Here is a 22,388-nt window from a genome sequence, read left to right on the forward strand (position 1 = left end):
GGCTCATCACGTCTGCACGATCCTCTGAAAGAACACCTTACCTAGGCCCACTGCCCAGCTATGCCCGTAATCCCACCCAATTTACAGATCTTTGACCACTCAGGGACAATTTAGCATGGCCAATCCTCCCAATCTGCAAATATTTGGATCGGGGGAGGAAACTGGAGCATCCGGAGGAAACCCCCACTGACATAGGGGGAACGTGCAAACTACACACACGAAGTCATCCGAGGTCGAAATTGAACACGGGTCACTGTGAGACAGTAATGCTAAACACTATGTCACCATGCCGCCCCTATGAGTTAGCCCTAGGAAAGGCCTCGCTCTACCAGGATGTTGCCTGGCTTGGAGCACTCCAGGTATGAAGAGAGGCTGGATAGGGTGAGGTTGTTTTGCTTAGAGCAGAAAAGGCTGAGGAGGGAAACTCATCGCAGTGCACAAAATCATGAGGGACAAAGAAATGAAAATAAAAAATGAAAATCGCTTATTGTCACGAGTAGGCTTCAACTGAAGTTACTGTGAAAAGCCCCTAGTTGCCACATTCCGGCACCTGTCCGGGGAGGCTGGTACGGGAATTGAACCGTGCTGCTGGCCTGCTTGGTCTGCTTTAAAAGCCAGCGATTTAACCCCGTGAGCTAAACCAGCCCCTGATAGTGTAGAAAGGAAGAAACTTTCCCTTTCGTAGAGAGGTCAATAACCAGGGGGCAAGGTTAAGGAGCAGGAGCTTTAGAGGGATTTGAAGATACCTTTTTCACTCAGAGAGAGGTGGGAATCTGGAACTCACTGCTTGAAAGGGTGGTAGAGGCAGGAACCCTCGCAACATTTAAGAAGCACTGAGATGAAAGTTAAGGGGGTTCTCGGATGTCATGGCCAACGTCTTGGGTGTAAGGGTGGCCCCGAGCCCGGAGGTGGTGATATTTAGAGTGTTGGGAGATCCGGGAGTCCAGGTGGGGAGAGAGACTGGTGTTTTGGCCTTTGCCTCCCTGGTAACCTGGAGATTAATTTTGCTGAGTTGGCGGGACCTGGGGCGCCAAAGTCAGGGGTGTGGGGGAGCAACCTGGCAGAATTCCTGCATTTGGAGAAGGTCACGTTTGCCTTACAGGGGGCGGAGGAGGAGTTCACCCGGAGGTGGAAACCGTTTATCGACTTCTTCAAGGTGAATTAAGGTGTCACCCACCCAGGCAGCATGGTAGCACAAGTGGACAGCACTGTGGCTTCACAGCACCTGGGCGAAGGTTCGATTCCCCGCTGGGTCACTGTGCGGAGTCTGCACGTTCTCCCCGTGTGTGCGTGGGTTTCCTCCGGGTGCTCCAGTTTCCTCCCACAGTCCAAAGACGTGCAGGTTTGTTGGATTGGCCATGATAAATTGTCCTTAGTGACCAAAAAGGTTAGGAGGGGTTATTGAGTTACGGGAATAGGGTGGAAGTGAGTCCTTAAGTCAATCGGTGCAGACTCGATGGACCGAATAGCCTCCTTCTGTGCTGTATTTTCTATGTTCTCTATGTTCTCTGCAGAAGGACGGCCGAGATGCCTTGCAAGTAAACACTGGGTTAAATTTGATTTGTTCTTGGGCAGATGCTTGGGTCACTCTGAGCCTGGGACAAATCATGAAGCTTGTTTCCAAATACGATGCCTGGAAACTGCTTTCTGTTCATCTGTTAATTGGGCATGAGTGACGTTTTGCGTGACATAGTTCACACTTGTAACAAGTGATATGTGAAGTGTGAGATGATTCTTTAAGTTTTATATGGATGTGATTTGGTTGCTCATGGTGACTGATTAAGTCAAATCCTGTTTTTATTACAGAGGTATAATGAGATTTTTATCTGTGTGTTGGGGATTAAATTCTGAAACTATACATTTTTCTCAAAACTGTCACAGCGGCTTTGATTATTATTCATAAATGCATGGCCTGCACAGCCAGACAGTATGCTAAATATGCTCGGGTTATAATTAGGTAACTTGTTTAGCCGGATGGTGTTGGGATTGGGGAGGGGGTGTGAGGGGAGTCTGTGTTTAGCAGCACTGGAGAGCAAACCTGGGCTTTGGCTGCCAGTCCCTGGAATTCGGCAGCACAAAGAAGGGTTTTCCCAGTGTTCCGAAGAAAGGTGGGAGGGAAATGCGGGGTTTGTTTGACCGGATTCCTCTGATCAGTTGAAAAGGCCAAGGGCTGGACTTCTGGCCTCTGACATGGCCAGGAGCTAAAGATCAATCCTACCCGCCGGCTTGCCACTCCTCCAGTTTGAAGAAGCCAATGCAGCTCGTTGAGGGCCTAATCAAGGTCCTTCAGCGCTTGCACACCTATATGGGACCAATCCCGAAGGCCACTCTGCTTCCTCCCACTGGAGCTGCACATGGGCCGAGCTGGGGCCTAGAACCTGAAGCCTGGAGAAGGCAAAACGCAAGGTTGGCGGTGGTGGGGGAAGGCCTGGATCTTGGGGGAAGAGAGGCGGGTGTAGAAAACATTCAGGAACTCAGTAGGGCCGGCCGGGGCAGAGGGGAGAATATAAACTCAACAGTTCAATTTTAAAATGGGTGTCTGCGTTGCCCTTAAAGCTTCAATCAGCACTAATGAATCACTACAGTGTCAGAACAGAGAAAACTGTGGGTGTGTAAATAAAGAAGTCTCTGAAGGTGCCGGTCAAGTGGTGAAGGCTATTAAAAATTGTACAGGATATCTGGCTTTATTAATACAAAGAAGGAAGGCGGGTATGTTAAACTTTTATAACTGATTAAACTTTAGCTGGGGTATGGTGACCAAGTCTGAGCACCGCACTTTCGGAAGGATTTCAAAGTCTTTGAACAGGTGCAGGTGAAAGTTACCAGAATGGCACCAAGGATGAAAGACTTTACTCAAGGCACTAGGGAGACTGGAGTTCTCCAGAAAATTTTAGAACTTATTCTGCGTTCCTACCAACATGTATAATATTGTATGTGTGTCTTTCGTTTGCCAGACACGACTATTATTCCAATGTTCTTCTGGTCAGTATCCCATCTTCCACCCTCAGTGAATTTGACTTTATCTAAAACTGTACAGCATGCATCCTTACTCCCAACTAGTTCCATTCACCCATCACCCCCGTTCTTGCTGAACTACAGTAGTTTCCAGTTCATTAACACTTCCATTTTGAAGCTCTCCTGCTCACACTCTAATCCCTCTCACCTTCCCATCTGAATTTAGGAGTACAGTAAGAAGTCTTACAACACCAGGTTAAAGTCCAACATGTTTGTTTCAAACACTAGCTTTCGGAGCACTGCTCCTACCTCAGGTGGATTCACCTGGGGAAGGAGCAGTGCTCCGAAAGCTAGTGATTGAGACAAACATGTTGGACTTTAACCTGGTGTTGTAAGACTTCTTACTGTGCTCACCCCAGTCCAACGCCTGCATCACCACATCATGAATTTAGGAGTGTGAACATTGCACGTTCTCTGAACTCTATACTGAACAGGTTGCGAGCGCTCCTTGCCCGGGAGCGTGAGCCTCATTTATTCTCTGAAAGCTACAGCATCAGTACCCATGGCTTTGGAGCCTCGTTGACAGTGACAGATCAAATTACACATTGCAGAGACCTTGAATTACTCGACAACAGGCAAGATCAAATTTCAGATTCCAGACAAACTGATAGGTGTGGTGCGTCTTGTCCTCCAAGGGATTAAACAGAAATCAACTCCAACCTACTTGTGCTGCAATTAAACTTTGTTTTTTATTCAGTCAAAGGGTAGGGCTGGACCAACATTTATTGCCCATCCCTAATTGCCTTTGAGAACGTGGCAGTGAGCAGTTTTCTTGGACAGCCACTTTTAAACTGACCTCAGTTAAAAACACAGCAAGTCGACCTTGTGGCAGGAGAGCAACATACAGCTTCAGCATATTACACAATGTAATGCTCCCTTTTCTTAATACAGCATCTTCTTCCACTTAGCACCAGAGGTTTATTTGTATACGGTATATTGGAATAAGGATGTTTTAAAAGCCAGACTTCAAACTCGTGCCAGAGGGGTGAAATTTATCTTCAACTGCTGATAGGCAATAAGGAAGCAGCAGTCTATTTTACACTGGGGCAATTTGCGGTCCACGCTGACCTCGGTCTCACTGTCAAAGGGGCTGTCTATTGTTTTGCCTGCTTTCACTATCATTCAAGACCACCGTTTCTTTTAGGGTCAGATTAATTCTAAGATGACAAGGGGACAGTGATTGAGATAATGACAGGCAGGATAATGTGATACAAATCAAAAAAAGCCTGCTATCCCCCCGGATGGTGACGAATGGGCCTGGCCACATTGTTGTGGAGGGTTCCAGTCAGTTGAACAGTGCCAAGCCACCCGTCTCTCATGGAGCAGTTTGTGTGGATAAACACCTCTAACCACGAGTCCATCAGATGGTTCCCAGGGCAAGCTGTCAAAGTCATTTGGCAGAATGCCTCATCACCAGAATTTTCAAACACGACTAACTTGTTTTGTAGTGAGAAGGGCCCCTCCCCACCATATCCTTACAAAGAAAGAACATGTCTGTGGAACTTTTTAAATAATGACTCCTGTATCAGTAAGTCGCTCTAATAGATCATAGATACTAAGAAGTCCTTGTGCTTAAATATGTCACTGTCTATTTACACAAGGGCAAACAACCTTGTAAAACTACACAGGAGTACAAGAATAGGAGCAGGAGCAAACCACACAATCTGTCGCGTCTGTGCTGCCATTCAGTACAATCATGGCTATTCTTGTGCTTCAACTCAAGTTTTCCACCCATTCCCCATAACCCTCAAATCTCTGAAAGACCATCTATTCCGGCCCTAAATGTATTCAACAATGGAGTATCCAGAACCCAATTATGAAAATAAAGGTTGTTTCAAGGGATTTATATTGGTAAACATTAGAAACAAGGTATACTATTAAGTCAGTTTTCTGTGCCTGGAAGAGTAAAAGTTATTGTTAGATTCATGCAGGACAAAGGTGTTTGTACGTGTACGGGTTGGTTTCAATTACAACTGTGATCCTATTGTGCTTAGGGAGGGCTACAGTGTGAAGAGTAAATAAGCAAGCAGCGGTTGCTGAGCAACCGGGGCCTTGTAAAGTAGAGAAGCTTGTAAGTTTTAGTTTAGCTAATTTCAATGTAGTTGGAGATAGGTAGTGAGAGGGAAGGCAGTTCTCACAGTTCGGCTGGAAGCAATTGGTTTCAGAAGGCTAAAAAGGGAGCATCTCTCTCAGCCTTTTCAGAAAAAAAAGCTATACTATGGAGTAATGTTTAAGAAAACAGGTGCTGCAAATCTAAAGTCCAGCGAGTTAAGGAAACTAGAGAAATGAAGAGCAGTTTCTAAGAAGTCTGGAATTAATGGAACAGAGGAAACTGGGAACCAGAACAGTCTGGAGATTTTGTGGCAAAGTCCACAGGCATTCACTTGGGTTCAGAGGGGACTGTGTCTGACCACAGTCATCTTGTGGGCTTAAAAGGGATTTTGTGTGTTAATGGGACTATTGTAGAGCGAGATGTACTTTGTAATCTGCGTTCATCCGAAAACACGTGTCTAACTGTTAAGCTATTAACAATTAGAGTAAAGGCATATTGCATCAAAATCCAATTTTTTTCATGTTCAATAAATGTGTTTTCTTGTAGTTAAAACTGATTGGGGCAGCACAGTGGCACAGTGGTTAGCACTTCTGCCTCACTGTGCCGAGGTCCCAGGTTTGATCCCGGCCCCGGATCACTGTCCATGTCGAGTTTCCACATTTTCCCCGTCTTTACGTGGGTTTCGCCCCCACAACCCAAATATGTGCAGGATAGGTGGATTGGCCATGTTAAATTGCCCCTTAATTGGAATAAATGAATTGGATACTCTAAATTTAAATTTAAAAAAAAACAATTGACGGTCCTGTGACTCTGTTCCTCCGGGTCTTATAAAAAAAATACAAGTTACGGTATTTTGAGCCAAGGTTCCATTATGGGATCTTCCCGTCCAGTTACAACATCAACTAGGGAGATCGTAGCAGCCCTGTGGGGTAGACAATTCCAAAGATTCACAACTCCTAAGAGTGAAATAATTTCTCATCGCAGTCCCAAATGATCGGCTCTTTATCTTGAGGTATGCCTCGTGTTTTATTTATTTATTTATTTTTAAAATTCCAATTAAGGGGCGATTTAGTGTGGCCAATCTACCTACCCTGCACACCTTTGGTTGTGGGAGTGAGACCCATGCAGACACGGGGAGAAGGTGCAACTCCACAAAGACAGTGATCCGGGACCAGGATTGAACCTGGGACCTCGGCACCTTGAGGCAGCAGTGCTAATCACTGCCCCACCATGCCGCCCTTGCCTCGTGTTTTAGATTCCCCGACCAGCGGAAACCACCTCCAGATTACTGCAATCGAGCACAAAACCATCCAATGACTGAATGGTCAGGCTTTGGACAAAAAAAACCTGCTGAAAGTTACAAAGATTGGATACTCTAATTACTTTCCGAAAAAAATTATATCGTAAAAGTGCAGCGTGGGTCACTTAATAACACAGCAACCCGATCTAGTAATGAGGGTCAAGTCACCTAGGCTGTGCAAATGCAATTTCAAGGTACAAATTAATTGTACTGCTGGAATTCATGAGAACTTGTAACCCTTCTGATTTTACTTGATTTCCCACAATAAAAGGAGTTAACATGAAAATTCTCAGTTGTAATTTCCCAAGGCACTTCTTCAGATTTACTTTTTTGATTTTGGTTGACAAACCCAGGAAAAGGTCACCGCCTTTCACAGAATATGGAAGCACTAAGATGGTAAACAGAGGCACAATTGCGTGTATTTTGGGTGGGTTAAGGAATGAAGGAGCTTTTTTTCCTCCTCTTATGCCCAACTTTGCCTCCTTCTCTGCTTTAAATCCCAGATTTTTTCCTCACAGTCCCCATACCCAACTCTTTATGTAATTCAATCTAAGGTGTAAGTACATATGGAGCTTCGTGTATAACTGGGTGCTGAGGTAGTTAGGTAGAAGAGACTTTAATCCTAAGAGCTTGAAGACTGAAGACAGTTTTGAGGTTCTGGGAAAGGATAAAGTAGAGCAGGAGATGGCATCCTCTCAACCGTAACAGTGAGGATGCATTGGGAAGGAATCCCCACAGGACCACAGTTCAAAACAGCACTGACCTTTTTGTACAGGTTCATTGATAAAACAGGGAATAAGAGAGTGGAAAGAAAAAAAAAGAGAAGAAAATGAGGAATAAATAAGACGAACGTAAGTGCATAGCAAAGAGGAGGAGTGGGCCATTCGGCCCCTAAAACTTGCTCTGCCATTTAATAAGATCATAGGTGATCCTCAACCTCAACTCCACTCTCCCACTCGATGCCCATATATCCTCCATCTCCTTAGTCTCAAAAACTCTATTCATCTTATCCTTGAATATACTCAACAACTGAGCATCCACTTTCCTCTGGGGTACAGCATTCCAAAGATTCATAACAGTCTGAGGTCTCAACTCAGTGGCCAACCCCTTCTCTTAAGACAATGCCACCTCACTACCACTACCCGATTATACCCCAACCCAGTTTTAGAAAGAAAGAAAACAGCAAGAGGTAAGAGAGAATACGGGAAAGGATGTACAAAAAAGGCAAGACTTCCATTTATATTGCACCTTTCACAACCACTAGACATCTCAAAGTGCCAATGAATTGCTTTGGAATCAAACTAGACGTTAAATTTACACTGCAGCCAATATGTCCATGTCTCGCTCCCACAAACAGCAATGTGATAATGACCAGCTTCTCCGTATTTTGTCTGATGCTCATTGAGGAATAAATATTGGCCAGGACGCCAGGGAGAACTCCCCAGCTCTTCTTCGCGGTAGTGCCAAGGGAACTTTTACACCCAGCCGGGCCTCAGTTTAGTGGAGAGAAAGAGGAAGGAACAGGCGCCGGAATGTGGGCTTTTCACAGTAACTTGTGACAATAAAAGATTATTATTATAAAGGGAAAGAAATCGACGAACCATTCCAGATCCTTTTTCCCCCCCACAAACAGAAGTGGTCGTAACTTAATAAATAAAAGCTCGCCAGACTAATTTCTATAATTAAATCCAGCCCTGTCATTTTCTTTTACAACACAATTTTATTGCAACAATTTTCTAATGAAGCTGTCTTGCATATTAACTCGTGAACAGAAATCCTCTACTGCTGGACTTTTAATAGATGGAATTGACCGAAAGTGAAGAAAGGACCACTGGAAACGAGGGTATCACTGTTTAGTGGAAATAACATCAACATGATTACAGTGAACACGGCCTTAACAGAGCTCAGTGATCTTCCACCTCAGTAAAGTGGCATCCAATATGGAGATCTATTCATAGTTGTAAATGACTGCAGCTGTGTTAAATTTCCATTTTATGGGATTATTATAAACTGGTCAAACCAGACATTAAATTTACAACTTAACACATGGGTAATATTTAAAGCTTAGCATTTCATCAGCAAAATTAAGGAAATGTTCTTTCCCCATGTTTTGAGATCCTTGACCATTTTTCTACATATAGGTGCACATTTAAATACTGGGGTTTCCCTGAAGACCAAAGACATTAACAAATGAGTTAACCCGTCTTGATATTTAATAAGCAACACCCACCCATTTTGTTGGGCGTCTCTGGTCCTGAATGCTCAGCCGAGGCTATTGGCCTTGGGCCGTCTCTCATTGCGTGTCAGGGGACATGAAATAGTGATCAAAAGCATAAGCTGTTTTTTTAAATACACAAGAGTAAGAGGGTGGGATTTTCACCGAGAGACAGGAGGTGAGCATGGCAGGGGCCGGAGGTGGGGTGGTTAGTTAAAAGTAGTTATTTTGCTGAAGTCAAGCAAGATGAGTCACTGATGTGACTACGGGGCCTCACGGTAGCATGGTGGTTAGCATCAATGCTTCAGAGCTCCAGGGTCCCAGGTTCGATTCCCGGCTGGGTCACTGTCTGTGTGGAGTCTGCACGTCCTCCCTGTGTGTGCGTGGGTTTCCTCCGGGTGCTCCGGTTTCCTCCCACAGTCCAAAGATGTGCGGGTTAGGTGGATTGGCCATGCTAAATTGCCCGTAGTGTAAGGTTAATGGGGGGATTGTTGGGTTACGGGTATACGGGTTACGTGGGTTTAAGTAGGGTGATCATTGCTCGGCACAACATCGAGGGCCGAAGGGCCTGTTCTGTGCTGTACTGTTCTATGTTCTATGTTCTATGATGTGGAAAAATATATGCGGGGTGTTTTAACGGGGAAAAAAAAAAAATCAGAGTGCACTTTCAGGCGCGTTAGGAAGGGTGTTTGCCAGCGGTTGCAGAGGCAAGAAACACCCCGCTTTTCAACGGCACTTTGCCGGGTTTTTTTGGCCTTGTCAGGGAATGCTCCATCGAAGCCGCACTTATATAATTTCCTACACATGGATCGGCGCCATTTCTAAAGGCAGTCCTGATCTTTTGACCCCGCCTTCAGTAATCCCCATGCGGCCTCCGGATTCCCCACTGCACCCAACTTACCTCTTCCAGGATCGTTGAGCCACCCCCTCTGGCCCTCTCTTCTTTACAATCAATAAAACAATTCATCTTCAGTTGTTTGCAGTCCTGTTGCCTTGCTTGCTCACAGCTGGAAAATGGAGGAATCTCTCCTCCCATGATTTTGTGCCTAAAACACGGACGTACTGCTTGCGTGACACCAATGTATGTGCTGGGCGTGTGGTCTGGTCTCTGCCGCTGCTTCTGAAACTGCGCTGTTCCATTTAAAAGGACAGTTGGGTACTTCTCCCACGATCAATCGCTCCACAATACTCTTGGCACCCTGGCCTAAGGGGTCTTGGTGAGGTCCTGCAGTGCATCTTGTAGATGGTAAGCACGGCTGTTAGTGTGCGTCAGTGGTGGAGGAAGTGAATGTTTGTGGATGGGGTGCCAAGCAAGCACCCTGGATGGTGTTGTGTTCCTTGAGTGTTGTTGGCGCTTCACTCATCCAGGTAATGGGGAGTATTCCATCACACTCCTGACTTGATAGAATTCAGTAAGTTTGATCTTAATTGTTGCTTTGTATCTTCACTTGCTGCGAATTAGCAAAAAGAGCTGAAGAGTTTAGGAGTATTTGGCCTCATTTTGCTAAAGAGTTTTATTGGTCTACTATTAAAAGTACTGGACCGGTAAGAGTGCAGGGCCTGAATATCTAGTTCCCTTCTTTGTTTGGGGTGGGTGGGGGGTGGGGGATGTTAGGTGGTTCTAATCTTAGGCCCTTGCGTTAAATAGTGGGCAGTAGAGGCACATGTCCAACTGCAAGAAACTTATGCTTATGGGGTAGAACAGCGTTGTTACGTTCAACAAAACATTAAAAGGCACAGTTACTATTTGTAACAATAATTATTATGTACCGATTGAAGTAACAGTCCCCCCCCCCCTCTCAACCCTCCAAGTGTTAAGCTTTAAATATGACATTTCTAAATTTATGAAGTACAATGAAGTATGGAATACAATGTTGACAAATGTGAGGTTATCCATTTTGGTAGGAATAACAGCAAACGGGATTATTATTTAAACGATAAAATATTAAAGCATGCCGCTGTTCAGAGAGACTTGGGTGTGCTAGTGCATGAGTCACAGAAGGTTGGTTTACAAGTGCAACAGGTGATTAAGAAGGCAAATGGAATTTTGTCCTTCATTGCTAGAGGGATGGAGTTTAAGACTAGGGAGGTTATGTTGCAATTGTATAAGGTGTTAGTGCGGCCACACCTGGAGTATTGTGTTCAGTTTTGGTCTCCTTACTTGAGAAAGGACGTACTGGCACTGGAGGGTGTGCAGAGGAGATTCACTAGGTTAATCCCAGAGCTGAAGGGGTTGGATTATGAGGAGAGGTTGAGTAGACTGGGACTGTACTCGTTGGAATTTAGAAGGATGAGGGGGGATCTTATAGAAACATTTAAAATTATGAAGGGAATAGATAGGATAGATGCGGGCAGGTTGTTTCCACTGGCGGGTGACAGCAGAACTAGGGGGCATAGCCTCAAAATAAGGGGAAGTAGATTTAGGACTGAGTTTAGGAGGAACTTCTTCACCCAAAGGGTTGTGAATCTATGGAATTCCTTGCCCAGTGAAGCAGTTGAGGCTCCTTCATTACATGTTTTTAAGGTAAAGATAGATAGTTTTTTGAAGAATAAAGGGATTAAGGGTGTTCGGGCCGGAAAGTGGAGCTGAGTCCACAAAAGATCAGCCATGATCTAATTGAATGGCGGAGCAGGCTCGAGGGGCCAGATGGCCTACTCCTGCTCCTAGTTCTTATGTTCTTATGTTCAATTACTAAAATTAAGAAAAAAAACAAATTGGACTTTTGTACCAAGAGCAAAATACCTTTTTTCACATTTCTAATTTAACTGTGGTGTTGTGGCCCAAGATACTCCAGAATTCACTGGACAATCACAGAGCCACACTGTAAAAATCACATGAAAAATCTGCCTCCTGCACTGATGGCAAGTAATTTGTTCATTGGTTGTGAGGCCAAATGGAAATGTCACTTATTAGCCATAGCCCTTTTAAACTACAGTGGACTGATCAAAATAAATATCAAAATACCCAAACGTAGGGCAGCACGGATGGCACAGTGGGTTAGCCCTGCTGCCTCACGGCACCGAGGTCCCAGGTTCGATCCCGGCTCTGGGTCACTGTCCGTGTGGAGTTTGCGCATTCTCCCCGTGTTTGCGTGGGTTTCACCCCCACAACCCAAAGATGTGCAGGGTAGGTAGATTGAACACGCTAAATTGCCCCTTAATTGGAAAAAAATAATTGGATACTCTAAAGTTAAAAAAAAATACCCAAACGTCAAAGCACAATCTGCAAAAACTCGCTCTGTGGATTTGATGTGTGATATTGTTGCAGCAATGTGCTCTGCAGCCTGCATGGAGAACTCAATGGTGACACACTGCTTTTGAGTGCTCTGCATCAAAAATATGGATTGGGGAGATCCTTTTGAATGAAAATACTTTGCATGCATTATGACGGGGGATGATTTTAATCTTCTACACTTTGAACAGAAATCATTACTTTCAAAGGAAGGAGCACAGGAGACAGGAGGTGGGTAGAGGAGGGAAGAGGGGTTACACAGCTGCAAATCCATCGAAAATATGAAGAGACTTCCATTTATTGAAGACGTTTCCCCCAGGATGTCTCAAAGCGCTTTACAGCCAATGAGGTATTTTGAAATGTAGTCACTATCATAAGGCAGGAAAAGCGACAAACAATTCTACACAGCACGCTGCTACAAACAGCAATGAATCACAGAACCACGACAGTGCAGAAAGAGGCCATTCGGCCCATCATGTCTGAAAGAGCGCCCTATCCATGTCCACTCCCCCGTCCATCCCGCCTTATCCCCGTAATCTAACCTGCACATCCCTGGACACTAAGGGGCAATTTATCATGGCCAATCCACCTAACCCACAGATCTTTGGACTTAGATCATCTGCTTTTACATTTTTTTTTAATTTTAATTTTTCCAATTAAAGGGCAATTTAGCGTGGTCAATTCACATACCCTGCACATCTTTGGGTTGTGAAGGTGAGACACGAGGAGAATGTACAAACCCCACATCGACAATGACCTGGGGATAGGATTGAACGCTCGGGTCCTCAGCGCCATGAGGCGGCAGTACTAACTACTGTGCCACTGTGCCGCCCCCGCTTTTACCATGTTGAATGAGGGATAAATATTGTCTAGGACATTGGAAATAATGCCCGTGCTCTTCTTCCACAGTAGCGTTACGCCCTTGAGAGGGCAGACTGGGCTTCGGTTTAACATCTCATCGAAACTCAGCACCTCTGACAGTGTAGTACTCCCCCAGTATTGCACAGGAGTCTCTGTCTAGATATTTGTGCTTGTGTCTCTGGAATGGAACTTGAACCCACAGCCATCTGACTCAGATCTACTAAATGAATCAGAGCTGGCACTTGTATAGTCTTTCTGATGTAACATATGAACGTACAACAGGTAATATGCAACATTCATTCATCTCATTATTTCTGCTTGCAGAGTTAACAATGGCTAGGTTTGCCATGTCCCTTGCTCTGGATTCAAATGACGGAACCAAGTTTCCACAGGGTTTCCCATGTTGATGGGCCATTCACAGCATGGGTCCCTTCAGCAGGCAACAGTCAATTTGAAACATCTTTTCAAAAGTGCCTTGTAAAGGAACAGCATTCAGCTCTGCTGTAGACTATGCTGGAAGACTTGCAAATGAAGTGACAGGTACAAAAACAGGTATAAAATGAATGATTCAGAGCATATTTATATAATGTAGAAATCAGCAGTCACGAACACATGCAGTAATTTACAGCCCACAGTTCACTCCGCAGTTCTGACAGTAATTATGGTATTTGCACATTTCAGTAGTCCTTTGACTTTATTCACTGCTTTATGAACAATTGGAGAAGGATTCAAGGTTTAATACTTTAATTACAGATGTACGGACACAGTGATCATATATTTGCTAAATTAAGAACCCCCCTTTGCATTTGTTCAGAATTTGTTTTGATTTCACCCTCAGCTGAAAAAGAAATTTAAACCTTTCAAAGTGACAACATTGAATGAAAGTGTGTTTAAAAATACCAAAGCATTATGGCACGCCAAGCAAGTGCCTGTGCCTTGCCCGAGAGAGTAATTACTGTCCAACAGCAAGTCACAAAGCTGGGAAGTAACATCCAGTTCTTGTGATGTCACACAGTGCGAGGACCTTGAACCCGGTGTTGATGATTCCCCCGCTCCTCCCTCCACGTTATTCAAGGTGCACACATTTAGCTTGTTTGTGGGAGGGTTATTTTAAATCCAGCTGCAGCTGCTCGCAAGCTGCCCGCCCTTGACGAGCGAGTTGAGGAGACTCGCTGAAGGCTATTAACCACTTGTAACTTTAATTAAAAAGAGCATTAGATGAATTTTCTTGCAAGATAAATTCTGGAATTCCAGAGTAAATTCTAAACAACACAAAAGAGTAAATCAAAGTCAATTCCGTTTCATCACATGGCAACAAGTTACCTTGTGGCTGAGAACTCTCCCACCATTGTAAATCGTTCCTTGGACATTGTTCAAATTTGGAATAAACTGATTTGTTGCTGCTGATTTACTAGGTGTAAACTACCTTGTGATGCTGGCAACTAAGGGCCAGTCACTCTTTGGGCTCTGTTTTATGCTACCTCATATCTTTACATTTGTATTTAACCATTGCTCCTTTATAAATGAATATCAACCATTAAAAACGCAACATCAAATTGCACAGAACAGGGGAGCACACAATATGCTTCAATGTTAAGAGACTAACATTCTTGAGTTGAACACTAAATAATGCATAAAAATTGCTTTGCACAGACATATGTAAGAAGAGCTGTTATGTACAGATAGATCAATATCTAAATGTCTTCTTACCTGGCGCTTCTATTAATTGCTTGTAAACATTAAGAAAGGCAGCCTCAGCCTCCTTGCTTCTTTTACTAAGTGCTACCACCTGGAAAAAGAACAATTACTCAAGATTTATATCTTCAATCATTAGGATGATTTACATTAGATCATTAGTGACAGGCCCATTAAGGGCAGAACCCAGGACCTGCACTTTTAAACAAACAGGAGTAACGCCAGCCGACTGATACCCAAGAACAGCCCCGATCACAACATCAGCTCGAGCCAGAAACCCAGCCATTAATGTAACACCAACTCAAACCACAGGAACCCCATGATGTTAATGTAGCAAAGAAACGGATAAAGGGTCATTTTGCAATGCTGTGTATATCCCCCACACACTCACAGCATTAACCCGCTCAATTGTACACTGTTTTTCAGCAGGTCATTCTGTCCAGTATGGAAAGCACTGCCACAGAGGAAACATCATTTAGAAAAGGCCCAACTGTCAAAGATTGTTGTTGCTTTGTAGATAGTTCCGTGGCATCTCAACAATAAACAGTATTCAATGGAGTTGAACTTGGGGTGCAATGGCTACTATTGGCAGCCTCAACCTCAGTAGCTCTGGACTCAGTGCCAATAATCTTGCTGGTTCCAACGGCTTAGTCAAGTGCTTTTTGGCAGAGTTGATTTGAGACAAAATTTGAATGTGCTTTGATTTGCCGTCTGACATATTCAACATCACCAGAATCACATTTGCTAGCTGCCTCAATCGTGTGCAATATTGGTCAATTGTCTTGCTTGCTTCGTCTTTGGTATGTGATCAAGGATCCAGATCATTAAAAGTTTCTCTGATGATCAGAGATGAATGTTTTTGATTGGATGGTTATTTTTGTGATATCAGTGTGGGTGTACATCGTGCAAGCCTCCCTGATGTTAATGTCGAGCTGGAGTGCCTTGTGTCTGTGTGCTTCCTTCTACATCTCAAACTTAAAAAGCTGTACTGTCTGCAGAAAGTTAACAAAACTTTCCAAACACGTCATACCTGAAAGCAATGTTTCATAATTTCATCTTTATCATTAAAAGTTCTTGGGAAAGGACTTCCGGTGGCGACCGTGGAGTGAACGGTCGCACATTTAGCAGCTCCCACTCTTGGTGGTTTTTTAACGGCTTTGAAGCTGTATTTCTGTGGGAATTTTGCAACATAATAATAATAATTGCTTATTGTCACAAGTAGGCTTCAATTAAGTTACTGTGAAAAGCCCCTAGTCGCCACATTCCGGCGCCTGTTCGGGGTTTGGCCCAGCGTCCGACAATATTCTGTCAGAAATCAAGTTGCCAATAAGTTAGCTGTGGCGGTCGGTGTGAGTAACTGGAGAAGAATATGTTGGAAATTGCATGGGGAATTATTATTAGTAATGGGAAATACTGTTACTTTTATGATTTGTCCATTTGTGCGTCAGTGAGATGTTTTTTAAAAAAAAAATTAGCATACCCAATTCATCTTTTGCAATTAAGGGACAATTTAGTGTGGCCAATCCCCACCTAGCCTGCACATCTTTGGTTTGTGGGGGCGAAACCCACGCAAACATAGGGAGAATGTGCAAACTCCACACAGACAGTGACCCAGAGCCGGGATCGAACCTGGGACCTCGGCGCCACGAGGCAGCAGTGCTAACCACTGTGCCACCGTGCTACCAATCAATGAGATGTTTAATGGACAGCTTTTAATATTTGAAATGATAAGCAGGCGTAGGCGTTGTCTGAGAGGCTGGAATCTGTGGCCATCCTTCTTCTGTTTGGAACAGTTCCTCAATGTGTGGAACTCAGTTAAGTCCTTGCCAGTCCCCACAGATAATAATAGTGTGCTTCATTGATTTATGTGCTTTACTCAGTTCATTATTTTGACATACAAAAACAAAGCTTAAATTTTAAAAATCTTACTCTGGGATAGATAATAAAATGGTAGTCTATGGATAACATTAACCTTTGTGGATAGTGTGAGAGTTAACCCTTGACTGCCACACCGACAAGCTTTTATTGTTGAACTGTGGTTGACCTCCTAAAAAGTTGCCTCCTAATTTAATTTTTATTTATTCTTAATAATATTGGACCATAATGTGTACCTCGTGTTGAGGATGTCATTAATTGCATCAAGCTATCAGTGGCCATATATACCAATAATACTTCACATACTGTCTTTTACTCACACCTCAACCCTTTAACAGACTGCAGCGCTTCAACTTGGTTCAATGTTGCCAGAGATCCAACCCCCTCCACTTACTTGATTAAAAGTGTTGGCTTCTTAAACGTAATATTTAAGTTATGAAGAGAGGTTGGATAGGCTTGGTTTGTTTTCGTCAGAGCAGAGAAGACTGAGTGGTGACCTGATCGAGGTGTACACGATTATGAGGGGCATGGACAGGGTGGATAGGGAGCAGCTGTTCCCCTTAGTTGAAGGGTCGGTTATGAGGGGACACAAGTACAAAGTGTGTGGCAGGGAGTTCAGGGAGATTTGAGGAAAACCGTTTTTACCCAGAGGGTGGTGACCATCTGGAACGCACTCTGCCTGGGAGGGTGGTAGGGGCGGGTTGCCTCACATCCTTTCAAAAGTACCTGGATGAGCACTTGGCTCGTCATAACATTCGAGGCAATGGGCCAAGTGCTGGAAAATGAGATAAGATCGGCAGACCAGGTGCCTTTCATGCGGCACTGCAGACTCGATGGGCCAAAGGACCTTTTCTGCACTGTTTTTTCTGTGACTCTGTGATAATGATGTTTCATTAAAATGTGAGGTTTGTACACTTATCTTCAGGATTTAATTTCTTTACAAGATAGCGTGATGCTTAACTAAATTAACTTAATTCTTTTCACATCCCGATTGAACTGGATTGATCACAGGGGGAAACCGTCCAACAAAAGAGCGGAAAGAAAAATCGATGCGACTTACTCTGGATTCAACCGTTTGCAGAACAAAGAAAAAGTATCAAGAAAAATTGGAGCAATTCTTCTTAAATAGGGTCAATGGGCATCTCGGAAAGATTACTTAAAAGCATTTGCTGGCAGTCCGGTCTCTGCAGTAACTCAGTGAAAAACAAGGACAGGTGAGCCGTGTAACCTGGGGTTCTCGGATCAATAAATAAAATAAATAATCTTTATTGTCACAAGTAGGCTTACATTAACACTGCAATGAAGTTACTGTGAAAAGCCCCCAGTCGCCACATTCTGGCACCTGTTCGAGAACACAGAGGGAGAATTCAGAATTCTCAGCTGGTACGGGAATTGAACCCGCGTTGCTGGCCTTGTTCTGCATCACAAACCAGCTGTCTAGCCCGCTGAGCTAAAGCAGCGCCCTATCCTCCCGCCCCACACCTTGAACTCGTGTCCCTTCAAAACCGACCCTTCAATTAAGGGTAACAGCTGCTCCCAATCACCTGGGACATTCGAATAGCGGTCATGCACCTGTGATTACTACTCTTTCAATAAAGCTCTGGCTCCCATTCAGGCCACTTATTTCTACCTCGCACCCAAATAAGCATCTTGAAAATAGACAAAACAAAACTCAATCGTCCAAGCCAATTTACAGGTGCCAGATTAGAAAGTGGACACTGGATTCTTTGGACATTGATCTCAATGTCCAAATCTAGTCAGAAAATGCTGCAAATACACATCAGATGGGTCAGTTGATATCGGTGAAAGAGAAAAGACAGATCAACGTTATCAGGTAAAACTTTTCATCAACTCTTCTGACAAAAAGATTATTTCCACAGATACTGGCAAACTGCTGTCTATGTCCAGCGTTTTTGGTTTCCTTTTGCTGACTTCCATCCCAGGCAGTTTTCCCTCCTTCAATATTTATCAATGTTTGCTGACATCACTGATAATGCAAGTGAAGATATCCTCTGATTGGAGCCAAATTTCAACTGCAGTCAGGGAAAGGAATTCCCGCCACAGAGAACACTAGACTACTGGAGACAACTTTCTTTGAGATCGGCGAGGAACACATTTGCTTCACTTCTGACCACATAATCGAGGCCAATAAAGAGCTCATCTGGCATCTACACACTGAACAATAAGAAAAATGGAGAACCTTGGCTGGTTTTGTTTCCTTCATTAGTCCATGTGCATTAAGGTCAGCTAACGTGCACAGGCTAGACTTCAAATCTGTAGCCCTCCTTGTCTATAGAGTTGAGTAACACCACAAGGGAAAATTGATTTACTGACTATGACAGTGAGCTCTGAGGGTTATACTGCATTACGAGAAGACTTAAGCAATCTCACTGTGAGGGTTGAGGAGATTGGTACAGTTGCAACAAATTCAATCTTGCCATCCACAACACCAAGGTACTGAAGCTATGGAGGCAAGTCACCCAAAGAGCAGTGTGAATGTCGAACTTGCTATCACAGGGAGTAGTTTGGATGCATTAAAGGGGAAGCTAGACAAACATATGAAGGAGACAGGAATAGTGAGTTCCAATGACACATTTAGATAAAGAAAAATGGGAAGAGGCTCAAGCAGAGCATTAATGGCGGTTGTGCTAAATGGTCTCATTCCGTTCCATATATCCTGTGCACGGAAATCCTATCTAAGTTGAAGATCAGGAACACTGAGTGTCTTTGATCTTAATGAGATGGAGGGTTGGGCTGCCAACTGCAGATCCCCAACTACCATTCTCACATAACACAGGAAAGGCCGCTGAATGCTAATTGACTTTATGGGCTTCAACATTTATCAGCTACCACAGAATCTGATGCACAAGCCATTCTTTCATGTGAATTTTTATGATTAGTGAATCTGATGGGCGACTTATGCACCCACGTGACAATCCATCACTTGGCAAACAGCCAGCTTTTGTTGCTGGTGAACCCATGGTCAGTTTGGCCCAGTGAAGGAAATGAATTCTTATAATGCATTGCCTTCAGCTCACTTCATTCAGAGGTAAAATAAACATTAGCTGAACTCTTACTTGAGAGGTTACTGATAACCGAGGTAGAAATCAAAACAATGCATACCATTGGTTAAACACGCATGCTTAATGTATGGTGTTAATGCTCATTTCACAGCCCTGCAACACGATAATTGATTACACTGTAAACTGCACTTAATCATCCATCATGGAAGCACTGCACAAACGTACTTAAAAGCTACTTTTATATTTCACTGAGTATTTGATTCACGTTTTGAGAGAACGACCCCTGTGTGCTTTCGCCTTTTTACAATCTGCATTAGGATTCTCTCTTCAGGGACACTGAGCACTCCTGTATGATGATGGGGACAGAGGGAGCAAACACGCGGGACTGACTCACTCTGCTTACTGCAAGAGGCAGCATTGACCCAACAGCAGATTCAATGCAGTTAGCTGCACACCTGGAGGGTAAGAATGCCGAATAAATAACCCAGAAAAGATCACATACGACCACACAAATTAGGAGCAGGCCATTCAGCCCCTCGAACTTGCTCTGCCATTTGATAAGATCATGGCTAATTGGATGGTGGCCTCAACTTCACATTCTGCCCACCTTAATAACTTTTGACTCCCTCAATAGGCAAGAATCCATCTTGACCTGGCACAGTGACGCAGTGGTTAGCACTGTTGCCTCACAGCGCCGAGGACCCGGGTTCCATCCCAGCCCCAGGTCACTGCCCATGTGGAGTTTGCACATTCTCCCCATGTCTGCGTGGATCTCTTTTAAAAAATATATATTTTATCACAAACATGTATCAAAACAGATTATAGCGTACAAACACCCCGGGCAACATACTTCCCAACAATCAACAATACAGTCTGTACAGATTTTCCCCCTTTTTCACCCACCCCCACAACGAACAGCCCCCCCAAAACACGGTCACAAACATCCCCCACCTTTTCTCAAACACCCTTGAAGAGACCCTTAACTCATACTTTATCTTCTCTAATCACAGGAAGTCATATTACCCAACCATGCCGCTACCCCCGGCGGTGATGCTGACCGCCACTCCAGCAAAATTCACCAACGTGCAAAAGAGAGGCGAAGGCCAAGACATCGGCTTTCCTCCTTTACATGAGCTCCAGCTTCCACAAATATCACCACCAAAGGGTCCGGGTCCACCTCCTCCTCCACTATCCTGGCTAAGACCGTGAACACTTCCACTAAGACCGCGAACACTTCCACCCACCCAGAATCGTCCCAATTTTTCGCTACTCCAAAACATGTGCGCGTGATTCGCTGGTCCCCGTCCACACCTCTCACACTCATCTGCTACTCCCCTGAAAGAACCCACTCATTCTCGCCCGAGTCATATGCACCCAATTCGCATACCGTCGCAACCGGTCCACATCAGACGCCATTTCCCTGGCCCTACACTAATCCCTAGAGCATCTCGAAAACAAGGACTCCTACATCAGACTACTATTTATTGACTACAGCTCCGCCTTCAACACCATAATCCCAGCCAAGCTCATATCAAAGCTCCAAAACCTAGGACTTGGCTCGCCACTCTGCAACTGGATCCTTGACTTTCTGACCAACAGACCACAGTCAGTAAGAATGAACACCAACACCTCCTCCACAATAGTCCTCAATACCGGTGCCCCGCAAGGCTGCGTACTTAGCCCCCTACTCTACTCCCTGTACACACACGACTGCATGGCAAAACTTGGTTCCAACTCCATCTACAAGTTTGCTGACGATACGACCATAGTGGGCCGGATCTCGAATAACGACGAGTCCGAATGCAGGAGGAGATAGAGAACCTAGTGGAGTGGTGCAGCGACAACAATCTCTCCCTTAATGCCAGCAAAACTAAAGAGCTGGTCATCGACTTCAGGAAGCAAAGTACTGTACACACCCCTGTCAGCATCAACGGAGCCGAGGTAGAGATGGTGAGCAGTTTCAAATTCCTAGGGGTGCACATCACCAAAAGTCTATCCTGGTCCACTCATGTCGACGCTATCACCAAGAAAGCACAACAGCGCCTTTACTTCCTCAGGAAACTAAGGAAATTCGGCATGTCCACATTAACCCTTACCAACTTTTACAGATGCACTATAGAGAGCATCCTATCGGGCTGCATCACAGCCTGGTATGGCAACTGCTCGGCCCAGGACCGCAAGGAACTTCAGAGAGTCGTGAATACCGCCCAGTCCATCACACGAACCTGCCTCCCATCCATTGATTCCATCTACACCTCCCGCTGCCGGGGGAAAGCAGGCAGCATAATCAAGGATCCCTCCCACCCGGCTTACTCACTTTTCCAACTTCTTCCATCGGGCAGGAGATTCAGAAGTCTGAGAACACGGACGAACAGACTCAAAAACAGCTTCTTCCCCACTGTCACCAGACTCCTAAATGACCCTCTTATGGACTGACCTCATTAACACTACACCCATGTCTGCTTCATCCGATGCCAATGCTTATGTAGTACATTGTATATATTGTGTTGCCCTATTATGTATTCTCATGTATTTTCTTGAATTCTGTTTAATTCCCTTTTCTTCCCATGTACTGAATGATCTGTTGAGCTGCTTGCAGAAAAATACTTTTCACTGTACCTCGGTACACGTGACAATAAACAAATCCAAATCCAAATCCTGTGCACCACCTTAAACTGTATCAGGCTCATCCTTGCACAAGATGAGGTCCCTACGCAGTACCCACTCGCCTCCCTGCTCCCCCAGCCACTTGTATATATCCTCAATTCTTCCCTCCCCTTCCACATCCGGAAGCAGCAGTCGCTCCAGCAGGGTGTATCCCGGCAACCTCGGCAACCCACTCCAGTTTTGCGCAAAGTCCCTAACCTGCAGATATCTGAACTCACCCCCTCAGCAGTTCTACCCTCTCCCTTAGCTCCTCCAGACTCGCGAACCCTTCCTCCAAATACAGATCCTTCAACTTGACCAGCCCCACTTCCCTCCACCTCCACTATCCATCCCCCCGCCTCAAACCTATGATTCTCGCACAGCGACATTAGCACCGACATCCCTTCCACCCTAAAACGCCTCCTCAACTGATTCCATATCTTCACTGTGGACTGCACCACTGGGCTCCTCGA

The 22,388-nt window shown here is 44.6% G+C and overlaps 1 protein-coding gene across 7 annotated transcripts in view; it reads right to left on the minus strand.

Moving 5' to 3' along the window:
* The window catches only part of cux2b (cut-like homeobox 2b), a 438,718-nt gene that overhangs the window by 151,104 nt on the left and 265,226 nt on the right, over nucleotides 1-22,388 (minus strand). For all 7 annotated transcript variants that reach the window (XM_038787705.1, XM_038787654.1, XM_038787739.1 and 4 more), the window contains one exon: nucleotides 14,387-14,465. In XM_038787705.1, the coding sequence (XP_038643633.1) occupies nucleotides 14,387-14,465 (79 nt within the window). The remainder of the gene's footprint in view (nucleotides 1-14,386; nucleotides 14,466-22,388) is intronic.

The sequence above is a fragment of the Scyliorhinus canicula genome, chromosome 1 (genome assembly GCF_902713615.1).
Source record: "Scyliorhinus canicula chromosome 1, sScyCan1.1, whole genome shotgun sequence".
NCBI classification, from domain to species: Eukaryota; Metazoa; Chordata; class Chondrichthyes; order Carcharhiniformes; family Scyliorhinidae; genus Scyliorhinus; species Scyliorhinus canicula.